This window comes from Plecotus auritus (genome assembly GCF_963455305.1).
Source record: "Plecotus auritus genome assembly, chromosome: 10".
Lineage (NCBI taxonomy): Eukaryota > Metazoa > Chordata > Mammalia > Chiroptera > Vespertilionidae > Plecotus > Plecotus auritus.
In genome coordinates, this window is record NC_137785.1 from 17782616 (window position 1) to 17794822 (window position 12207).

The window sequence follows — 12207 nt, forward strand, 5'->3', positions numbered from 1 at the left end:
AGGAAATCCAAACTTCCCAGCCCATTTGAGAACACGGAGAAGACCCGGTGCCCAGCTGGGTGTCTGTGTCATAAACAGAAATAATCCCCAAGTTTGGGGCCTGTGGGGCTCCCTGTGCAGTCCCAAGGCCAAGGCACAGCACAGGCCAATGCTTGGTCATCCTCTCAGGGGACACGTGCCCCCATCAGACGTGTTGTTGCAAGTGGGCTCCACAGGCCAGTAAGACCCACTTCCCTGAGAGAACGTCAGATGCAGAATCTCTGGACCACCGCACACCCGCTGAGTCAGAATCCGCATTTTAACAGGATCTGGAGACCCTCCCTGCGCCCAGGAGAGGGGGAGAAGCTGCCCCATCACCACATCACCATATCGCATTCTCCTTGGGCATCCACAATAGCAGGAAAGCTGCTGAATCAGCATCTAAGGTGTCACCTGGGAATCGCAAAATTTACAAAGTTCCACAGGTAATCAGATGCACAGTGGCAGTGATGTCCCTGGGACAAAAGTTCCTGAGGTGGCCCCAGAGCTGCTGCTCTGAACTGAAAAGTCAAATGTGAAAGAGAGAGGGCTGTGGGGGAGGCTACTATGCACGTGACTGAAAGCCGTGTGGAATGTCCTCGACCTGGGGGCCCCAGGCTGGTGCTTTTCCAAACAGAGCATGTGAGTGTGTGTGTGTTCAGATACCTAAGCAGTTCCAAGGGAACCAAAATATAGAGGGATGGTAAACTGGAAGGAGGGGAAAAGGGTGGCAAAAATGAGGGGAGGAGGACGTGGGTCCTTGGCACAAACTCCGCCCTGGTCCATGTGACCAGGTAAGTGATATTGCACCAGGAGGAGGCCCAGTGCACAGTGAAGAGGGACAGCAGATCCCATCAGTTTGAACAGTGGTGCCTTTGAGCTTTCCTGGAATTGAAACTCTTCTGGCAGAGGCAGGGACAGTACAGGCAGAAGACTCCATGGAGTCACTCTCAGCCCCTATCCGCAGAGAACCTGTCCCCTGGCAGGGCCTCCTACTAGCTGGTAAGGAAGGAACAATCCCTGGGGGTGGACTGAAGGAGGAAAGATGGGAACTTGCTGGGGTCTCCTGTGGAGGACAGTGCTGTGAGAGTGGAGGAGATCGCTCTGTGTGGACCTGAGGGGAGAGGACAGGAGAGCAGAGTAGGATGGGTAAGGGAGATGGGTAACAGGTAACAGGGGAATCTCATGATCTGGAAATCGAGTGGTGCAGGGAAACTTCAATTGTTGTTACTTCCTACGTTATTCATCACTGAGTATTGAATTTTGAAAACTGACCATAATAATAACAATTTATGTCAGGTGGCATCAGAAAAAACTTAACCAGTGGTGCTAAACACTGTCCTTACCACCAGCCTCAGGAGAAATATACGCCAGGCGGTGCAGGACTCTAGCTTGTGAGCACCCATTCACCCACATTCATTCACCCGCAGGTGTTTGCAGCTTGTTGCAGGCACTGGGGATGCAAGATCTGACAAGCCCCTTTTCCCATGGAGCTCACGTTCTACGGGTGGAGAGAGATAAGAAAATATCTACATGTGATGTCAGCCACCCACAAGTGCTAAAATGAACACAGCAGAGACATTCAGAAAGTGATTAACAGAAAGTCTTTAGGGAAGTGTTCCATTAAGGTGCCTCCCATGGACACCCCTAAGTGTCAGCAGGGGTCTGAGGGCAGTGAGTGGGTGAGCCAAACAAACACCTGGAAAAGAGACTGTGAAACAGAAAAAGTAACAGGTTCACAGGTGCTGAAGTATTGGTGGCCATGCTGTTGACCTTGACCACCAGGAGACACACACACACACACAAACACCAAGGCTGAGAGATGAAGAGAAATGTTCCAAATCCAGGGCCTCATCTCTCCATCCCAATATAGAGCTCCAAATATTTATCAATTTCTCTCTTCCCTCCTAGTTTCACTCTTAAATTTCTGGAGCCTGCCCACCACTGCCCAACTCGCTATTGTGTCAACCTATTCTGCCGAACGGAAGAATGTGATGCTACGCATCTGCAACAAGCCTCCTAATCCTATAGGCTACAAGTGGTACAGAGGGGAGGGGGGAAACTCCAATTTTTATATTGCAACTCTAGGAGGGACCTACGGAGTTCATTTTAGCACAGGGAAAGCATACACCAGTCGAGAAATTATAACCTTGCGTGGATCCTTGCACATAAGGAAGGTCATTATGAAGGACACAGGAATCTACACCATAGTAGTCCTCCTTGAAGACTCAATAAAAGAAATAGGATTTGGACGGCTCGATGTATACCGTGAGTGATGCTCTCTGACCTCTGGGTGTTGGGTGGGTGAACTTCACTTCACGCACAGGACTGACAGCACTGAACTCTCCTCCATCCCCCTCTGCCTCACATTCCAAGTTGGGTTTGGGCATTTAGTGCAGGACACACACAGTGGAAAAAAACTATCTAAGGTCATAGTTCCCTTCCTGGATTCCAGCCCTGCAGACATTCACCATAGAGAGAAGGGCCAGTCTCATGGCAGTCGCTCAGCAGAGGGATACCAGTTTCAGTCTAGGTCCCTGGGACCCTCCCCATGACCATGATCCTGAGAAAGACCCTGCAGGGCTGGGCCAGGGCCCATCCTGAAGAGTCCCCTGCAATCCTCATAAAGAAGCTCAGCTTCGACAGCCCCTCCCAGACCCCCTGCCCCAGGGGGATCCTGTGTCAGGTTGCGGTTATCTTCCTGGGAAGGGCTGAGTGGGTGCAATGATTTCCGGGTGTCTGAGTCACAAGGCTTTTGAGTGCTCACCAGGCAGAGCTCAGCCCCATGAGCCACAACTGCATAGGGGTGGTCCTCCACCTGAGACTGTGTATGGATAACACAGATGGACAAGGAGACCAGGCCATTTGTGAACTACACTGAAAAATTTAGAAGTCCAGATAAAGGCAGAATCACAGGGAACAAAAAGGAGAAAAGATGCTCCTGGTAGCTCCTCGTCCACCAGGGATCAGCCCAGGAGACACTCTCTTGGAGGTGATCAATAACAGATGCCCCTCATTTGAGCAGCTCTTCTGTCCCAAAGTTTAGTCAGATATGGTGAATATTTTATTGTTAATACACTGACACCCTGGCTGTGAAATATTCATCGTACTTCATTGAGAGGAAACCGAGGCACAGGGGGATAGAGTCACTAAAGCAGGGCCACCCAGACCATGAGAGTCACTCAAGGTCTGTCTACAGACATAATCCCATCCTCTCCTCCATCCCAGAGGGATCCCTAAAGCAAGCATTGGTTTAGATCTTCCCTTAGGCATCCCCAGCTCAGAGAGAGAGAGAGAGAGAAATCTTGGTCTGGGAAAGAAATAACACCAAATGCAGAATTAATTTATTTGTACTCTAGAACCAAATTAAATGCAGTAATCATCAGTCAGTGCTGGGGACACCCAGTCCTTCCCCTCAGGTGGCTGATCCACCCCTCTCTACACTGGAGTTGAAACCACTGATTTGTTTCCTGATGTGTTGGTGTCACTCCCACTGGATATAAAGGAAAGTACTTTGCCTGCTCACTCCTCATTTTACACTTGTAACCAGCTAAGGGATCAAGATGTAACACACCTTTTTTATGAATTAGGAAGAAATAATGGTTTCTTAAGGGAAGAATGATCTAAAACCTCTTCAGAGGCAGAAACATGGATGCAGAGTCCTTGAAACTCTGGCCACATGGGAAAGGCTCCCTGTCACTGCAGGGGTTGAGACCCATGTTTCAGACCCTTTGCTGTGCTCTAGAGAAATAGTCCTTCCTGCTATTGCTCTTAGGCCCTGGGGTATTAATAGTAATTTTTGCATATGGGGGAATTTTATGATATTTCCAAATTTCTATCCTAGAAACACCAAACACAAACGGTCCACAAAGGCCAGAATGTTAGCAATCCATGCTCCCATCTTGCTGTCCATCACCCCTTCTGCATCTGCACAAGCCTCCCCTGCCCTCAGTTCAGGGAAGTTGACTGTAATGACCAAGGGCAAAGCATATGGTTCTGCTGCCACAGTCAGCTCCTGTTTGTCGCTGCACTCTTTCTAGCTCATTCCTTGGGTTCTGCTCTATCATTTATTGGCTCATTGGCTCATGTTAGTCATACTCAACTAGGAAGGCCTGACCCAGCTCTGGCCTGGGGTCTGAGTAGTCAACTGACCACAGACTTGATCCTGGTCCCCATGTTTTATTTCTGCTCCAGTCTGAGTCACTAAGATGTCCTGGGATATGGTCCCTCTTAGAAACACTCCTCAGCTGGGCAATGAAGGTGTGGGCAGCTAGAAAAAAATTGAAGTCAGCTGGTCAGTGAATGAGTAGGAGATGTGTGGGAGGATAGGGGAGGGGTGTCTCTGACTCTAGGTCCTCTGTTGTTCCACAACCAAATCCTGCTAACCTACTGAATGGTGCCCTTCATTTGTTTGCATGTGGATATTGCTGTTCAAGACTATTTGTTGAAAGACTGTCCATTCTCCATTGAACAGTCTGGGCTCCTGAGAAAGGCTGTGCTTTATCACAGACATAGAGGATTTAAGTTCTCTGAGGGCTCAGATCCCCAGGCATTTGTCTTGTGATACATAGACCTGCCTTATTCTTTTAAGTTGGCTGAGAAGTGAGAGGTAACAAGTCTGATTGAAGAACCCTTGGAGGACTCAAGTGTCTCACACAGGGCAGTGTTCTCTTGTTACCTGCTCAATGGAGTTACCCAAACCCAATATCACAAGCATCAACTTTGAGAGTTTTGATTTATATTTTTCTAATGATAGTGATGTTTAGCATCTTTTCCTGGGCCTATTGACCTTTTGCATATCTTCTCTGGAGAAATGTGTATTCAAGAGTTTTGCCCATTTTAAAATCAGGTTATTTGGTGTTGCTGTTATTGAGTTGTAAGACATCTTTATATATTCCAAATATTAAGCCCTCATCCTATTATTGATTTGCAAAGTATTTTATATCATTCCACAGATCACATTTCACTCCGTTGATTGTGTCCTTGTATGAACAGAAGTTTTCCATTTGACAAAAATCTAAATTATCTAATATTTTCTGGCCTAAGTTTCTAGTGTCATATTCAATAAATCATTGCCAAACCCAATGTCATACTGCTTACCCCTATGTTTTCTTCTAGGAGTTTTGTAATTTTCGTTCTTACCTTTAGGATTCAATCCATTTTGACTGGATTATTGTGTATGGTATAAGCAATGGTCCCCTTTATTTGTTTGCATGTAAACATTGGTGTTCAACAGCATTTGTTGAAAAGAATGTCCTTTCTCCATTGAACAGTCTTGGCTCCTTTATCAAAATCATTTGATTCTGTTTTTTGACAAATAGAAGTCTTTATGCCAGTGTCACACTATTTTGGTTACTTTCCCTTTGTAGTAAGATTTGAAATTAGTAACTGTGAGCCTACCATTTCAATTCATCCTTTTTAAGGTTGTTGCAAACATTTGGGATCCATTGAAATTCCACATAAATTCTGAGATGGGTTTTTTTATTCTGAAAAAAGTAATTGGGATTTTGATAGGAATTGTTTGAAATATGTAGGTAGTTGGTGGTCTTGGAATCAATGAACATGGATGTCTTTCCAGGTATTTGTTTCTTCTTTACTTTCAGAAATGTTTGGTAGTTTTCAGTGTTTTCTTCTTCCACCGTATTATGTTTAATCCTAAGTATTCTAGTCTTTTTGATGCCGTTTTAAACGAAATTGTTTATTTTATTTGAGGATTGTTCATTTTTGTTTAATAAATGGAAATGATGCTGGGTGTTGATTTTGTCTCTGGCAATTTCATCTTTTTTATTAGTTCTAATAGTTGTTTTAGGTATGTACGTGGTGAAATCTTTAGAGTGTTCTACAATAAGATTACGTTGTCTTTTTAAAAAGCTATTTTCTTATTCCTCTCTAAATTGGATATCTCTTATCTCATCTTCTTGCCTGATATTTCTGACTAGTTGAATTAGGGGAAAAAGAGCATCCTCGTCTTATTCATGCTCTTAGTACTGTTTTCAGAGGTTCTCCGTGTAGTAATGTGTTAGCTGTCGAATTTCATATGTGGCCTTTACTATATTAAGTAATTTCCTGCTATTCCTACAGTTCCTGTCTTTTAAAATTATAACCACTTCTCTTTAGTGATTTATTTCACCATTATATGCAATCAGCAGGCCTGGAAATAAAGTCCTGTTCAGAATGAGGAATCCTATAGATGGAACTTCTCCAGTTCCAAGGTCATGAAGACTGGGTTGGGCCATCTTTATTGCCTAATGAGTTATTTAACAACAGTTAAATGCCCTTTCACTTTCTGTAAAGACCCCATGGCCCCAGTAGTGGACAGGACAGAAGTTGTAAGATTGCCTTTCCCAACATACACGGAATTTTTAAGTAAAAAAAAAAAAAAAAAAAAAAAAAAAAAACTTCTAGAGAAGGGTCAATAAAAGCTAATGAGAGGAAAATTCTACCTTATGGTGAAGTTATAGGGCTTGTAGGCTGCGAATGGGGTTCTCTGTGTTGATATTACAAAGATGTCTATGGGTTCAGGTCAAAAGTGATCTGGGATCGGAGAGGAGGTGTAGCCCTCTCCCTACACATTGCCACCTGAATAAAGACAATTGTCCCTCTGCAGAGAACAGAACCATCTTCTGGTGACCTTTCAGAGCTCACAGTGGACTCTAGGTGGCTAAGATGTCTGAGGAGGCAGCATGGCCCAGGTCCCAAGCTCACTTTCAATTAGCCATGCCCTCTGTTTCTCCACAGAGCCAGTGAGAGTGCCCACACTCCTAGCCAGCAAAACAACAGTCACGGAGCATAAGGATGCCGTAGTCATGACCTGCTACACAGATGCAGTCTCCACCCAGTGGTTCTTCAATGGCATGGATCTGCAGCTGATGGAGTGGATGCAGCTGTCCTGGAACAACAGAATTCTCACCATAGACCCTGTCAGGAAGAAGGATGCTGGGAGTTACCAGTGTGAAGTGTCCAACCCCATCAGTTCTGCTGATAGTGTACCGGTTGACCTAGATGTAAAATAATAATGAGCCTCCTCCCTTCCTCTATGTTAAACTGAATAAAATTTTTGAACCCTTAAATAGATATATTCTGAGGGTGGAAAGCTCTTTGAAAACTTGCATTGGGTCAATAAATGCTCAAAAAAAAGAGCTGACGTTGTCATTATTGTTGACTTAAGGTGATATTCTATACCAGATCCCACTCCTGTGTGATCTAAGTTGGAACATCTCCACAGTGGAGGTGAAACCGAGTCTTTCAAGAGAATGGCAATGGTTGTGTGATTACACTGGGTGCACGTGATGAGTTTGCATAAATACAAATTCTGTCCCTTCTGCAAGGGGACATGTAGTACACCCCCAGCCACTGTTGTTGGCAATGGGAATGGACAGGAGGACACCAATTTGGGTAACAGCACAGAATTATTTCTCCCTGTTTGAATTATTTCAAAAAATTTCTTAAGTCTTTTTGAGTATTCTTATTTGTATGGCTATACACTTATTTGCATAAACTCAATAGGATTCCGTCTTCCTTGTTAATAGGGTATAATTGGAAACCTTAGTAATACAACCAAGGCTTTGGCTCAAATGTCCTAGTTCAGACTGATGCCCTCAGAATTAGAAATGACCTCACCTTTTATGAAGCTAAGTTTGACCTTTGGAGCCTTTTGGAATCTCTTGGAAATGTGGTCATTACCAAAAGCTAGAGGATGAGGCTTCCTAACCTCAAGAGACTGTTAAAAGTCCCATCTTCGGTTTCATAGAAAAACCTGCATCAGAGCAAACTATGTGGTGAATGTCAGTTCCTCTGCACTTAGGTCACTAATCAGGCCAAATCTAGCAACACCAGCCATGTGATAGGATGGAGAATACTCTTCATCCTTGGAGATAACCTGTGGTCAAAAGGAAGGTGACTGTAGAAAGCAATGTAATGTCTCCATGGAGAACTCCAGAAGCACAGCTTTCTGGGAGATAAGATCCTGGCTGTGTTCAGGAACTCTCAGCTACTTTGTTTATAAATGGCTGGGAAATTGCACCTCTTCATAAATTTCTGGAAATGATAAAGATATAGACTGGGTCTTGGCTAAAAGAGATTTAGTTGTGTTTCCCTCCGCTGTGCAGAAAGCAGTTTTTTTCTGAACTAGAGGCCTTAGTGTTCCCTCAGAGTCACCAACTTTTACACAGGTTCTTCCTGACAACATGCCTTTGTCTTCCATCCTTAGACCATTTATTTTATGACTGTAATTGTAATTAGTAATTGCAGAGTCTTTCTCTGCACTTTTGAAATATACACAAGTCTCCTCAAAAACTTCTTGCCAGTGTTATGACCCAGAGAATATCTGTCTCAAGGGCCTGGCCCCATCCCTTTGAAATTTAATCTTCCTGGTGTCTCTGTGTCCCAGTCTCTGAGGGAGAGTAGGGGCCTAACTTGGGTGGGGAACCTTTACAACAAAGATGTGAAAAGACCTCGTGTCAGGATTTCAGGAAATGTTTTACATTTCCTTTCTGTAAAGCCAATTAGAAAACACAGATGCCTATAATTCCTTATTTTTTCTTAAAATCTCCCCACCTTTTCTTTCAGGGGTGTTGAGTGCCATCTCACTGCCTTATTGCATGGTTCTGAATAATGTTTTTCTTGCCTCTTTAAATTTGTTGGACACATGTTTTACTTTGTCATCATCTACCTGTAACTAGCTGATTCTGTCATTTTGCTCACAGTGTCGATCCTTATGTTATTTTCAAATCTTCCAATTTCTTTCCTAATCAGGCTAAAATTCTCCAAATAAAGGTCTCCAATTTTCCTGCCTTCCTTCTGACTTGGCATCCACAGCAGCATCTGACATGACTTCTTAGATGCTTTTGAGGCTCCAGGTTGCCTCAGGATTGCCTTTGCACCAGAATCTGAGAAGACATGCAGGCCTGAAAGGGCACACATCCACAGGAACCAAACCATCAACAGTGTTCACATTCTTTTTCACTGTACCTTCAAGGAACAAGATCACAGAGATTTTAACAAATATTCTGTTTTAATCCTTAGAAACTCTAGTAAACATGCTGGTCCCTGACTTGTCAGCCACCCACAGGCTGTCACTAAAAGATGCTGTTTTGTGTACTCCATGACCTGGAGCTCAGGCCAGACCGGAATCCTCATACTTCTTTTCTTCTTTGGTGTTAAAATCACCAGGTGCCTGTTCTTAGAGAATCCACATCCAGAACCTGGGAAATGGAAATAAATCTTCCCTTTGCCTTGTGGCCTCTGGGGTATTTAGTTATACTCCTTTGACACCTAGCCAGAGGTGGGTTGTGTGTAAGCAGGTGTGGACATAGAGGGGAGTTGTTGAGTGATAGTATCTGTTCAGAGCCAGGATGATAAATTGTACAGCCTGGGGGGGTTTGGAGATATTAGGCTTTATCTGAGGTCAAGGGAACCTAAAGGGGCCCTGCAAGTGGGCTCTTTTGGGGAGGGTTCTGGATGGGGATGAGGGATATGAGTGAGGGTCTACCTTCTACCTGTTGAGGGAGAAACCACTGGAGCTGGTGTAGTGAAGTGGGAGTGCTGTTCTCCCAAACTTGGATAGGTGAGAGGGGTGAGAAACAGGGTTGGGGGAAAGGATAAGGTTCTTGTAGATTCATATTAGTGTCCTGACATTGGGACAAGAGGGAGCACCAGATATACTGGCTGGCAGGGGTTACAGAATAGACATAACATAAGAAACAAGAGGGAAAAGCAGATGAGCATCTTGTAGGGAGTTAGGAGTCTGAAAAGTGAGGAGGGATGGGGACACCATGAATGCAGAATATGAGCCTAAGGCATTTGTTATTTGAGCCAGGAAATTAGTTGAAGTCCAGGGTAGTCAGACTATAACAGGGGATGGCATGGAGCCTGGGGAAAGTGGGGAATGCAGGGCAGGCTTGAGGCCGAGGACCGAAGTGAGGGCCATCCACCAGGTCCAACCCAGTAGAGATGTGTGTAATTGGCTCTCCAAGCAGTTACCCCATTGCCTGGGAGAGCCATGAAAGGCCAATCTCACCCCTACACACAAAGACTTGCCTCAGCTGAGTAATCATGTTAGCCATGTCCCAGGGGATTTGTGTGTCAGTGAGTAAGTCAATGGCTGATGGTATGTGTGTGTTAGGGGAGAAGGAATTGAGGGCTGGCATGAACTTGGAGTGTGTGGAGCATTTTCCTTCTTTGTTGACTAGTCAGAGTAACTTTCTGTGATTTCACAGGTAAGAGCTCTGTGGTAGGTCACAGGGATGGAGTGCTAGGTACCCATGGTGGCCACCTGTCCTTGTCTAATCCAGGATGTGTCACTAACATCTGTGATGGATGCTTCTCTCCTCACCTGAACTTATGTTGGTGGGTGTGGTTGATCCAAGGTTATAATGAGCAGTTCTGCCTACCTGGTTACATTACAGTCCACGTTTAGACTCTCCATTTCTCCTCCGGCCTAGAAGCCTGTTGGGAGCTGTTGTTTTATTGCTTTAGAAGGTATGGCCTTGCTCACAACCCTAGGAGTCTGCATGTAATTATTTTATTAGGTCTCACCAGAGGTTTCACAAAGCACCTTTCATTCTTCTGACATCAATTAGCAACTTGTCCTTTTCTCTGGAGGATATGTCCAGCATGGCCCATACTAGTGGAGGCATAGATGTGGCAGATCCTGAATTGTCATAGATGTGGATGGCCCTATGGCTCATGCTTTGCTTAAACTGCTGATCACTCGAGTTGTTCCTGTCTCTGGTGTCACTGTCGTCGCTGATGTCAATGTCTTAGATCATGAACATTAGCAGGCATCACTTCCACCCTTTGGAGCACACGTGTCTTCCGAAGGCATTTAGAAACTTACAGCTTTGTTCATCTTTACCAGGAAAGCCTCTAGTTCTCACCATTTTGATGACTTGAGTTTGGCATTAAATTAACTTGGAGAACAAACACATCCATTTGCCCTGATAGGGAGGGATGGCTTCATGGGCTAGTAATTTGTGCAGCCACTTAGAAGGGCCTATGGTAGGTTTAATAGATTGCTTTTGTCATCCTGAAATTCTCAATTTGAACAAAGAACCCAGAACTTTCACATGACTTTTCAGAGTTCTGCCCCTACGCGTGACCATGGGTTGGAAAAATTATGTAATGTGACCATCAGAGGGCAGCACAGCAGCAAGGAACCCTGGAGAAGCTGTGAAGGGATATAGAGGAGGATTTGGCTTTTTCTACTCTATTTATGTCATTACAAGTGTCTAATGAACAGGACCATCCCATGCCCAACTCTGTAGCTTAAAGAAGAAAGGTTATCTGTCTTGATATGCTGCAGAGATTCAAATTTAAAGAAATCTCAGGTAGTTGGCTCAAATGTGAATGGAATTAAGTAGACACAATACGCCTACACTAAATATTGGTCTTTAGAAAAGTACTGGAGAGAGAGAGAGAGAGACAGAGAGAGAGAGAGAGAGAGAGAGAGAGAGAGAGTAATGAGAAAGAAAGCAGCTGAGTTTTCATCTTACAAGAGGAAAGACCTTGCAGTAGATAACGCCAAAAAGTAAAAAAAATTACTAAATAAACTTAAAAAATGTAATTTAAAGAAAACTTTGGTTCCATCCAGGGGGGCTCTCATTGTTTGGGGCAGATATCCTCAGTATGGCCCAAAGAAACCAGAACCTTCCTGTGATGACTTTTAACAGAACACACAGAGACACAGGGCTTGTCATGGCAACATTCAGTGTTGTCACAAATACAAGAAAGAACATCCAACAGGAGAGAGCTGGGACCTGACTTTGCTTACAGTGTGAATATCAGACATAGAATAACTATTTTATTTTCCACCTGCAGGGGGAGTTAAAACCTCCTTGGGTTGTAGATGATTGCCTCAAAACAATTTACCTTCTGTGGGTCTTACACACTGATTAAGATCTGTCCTAGAAGCCAAAGGACTTGGCTCTTTGTCCAAATGATATATAATGGGCACTGGCATGTTTTTTGTATTTGCTTTGTTAAGTTTTTTACAAACAAAGTTTTTTATATCAGGAAGATAAAATTAAAATAAATGGTGATAGAAATAAAATAAAATAATATAAAATGAAAAAGAAAAAAATTAAAATTATCTTTTCATTAACCAGAACATAAATGGTCTGCCTTCCTTTTTAAGAAAAGAACTACTTATTTAAATGATTTTTTCTGTATTGGGAAGCACACTAAAGTTGC

At 43.9% G+C, this 12207-nt stretch overlaps 1 protein-coding gene across 1 annotated transcript; it reads left to right on the forward strand.

Annotated features, from left to right (window-relative positions):
- The first annotated feature begins 846 nt into the window (after positions 1-846).
- On the forward strand, positions 847-7147 carry LOC308235191 (cell adhesion molecule CEACAM21-like). Its single transcript, XM_080643952.1, has 3 exons — positions 847-1020; positions 1930-2286; positions 6757-7147. Exons 1-3 carry the CDS (start codon positions 957-959, stop codon positions 7029-7031), a joined length of 696 nt encoding a protein of 231 aa, XP_080500078.1. The 5' UTR covers positions 847-956; the 3' UTR covers positions 7032-7147.
- Positions 7148-12207: the final 5060 nt, after the last annotated feature.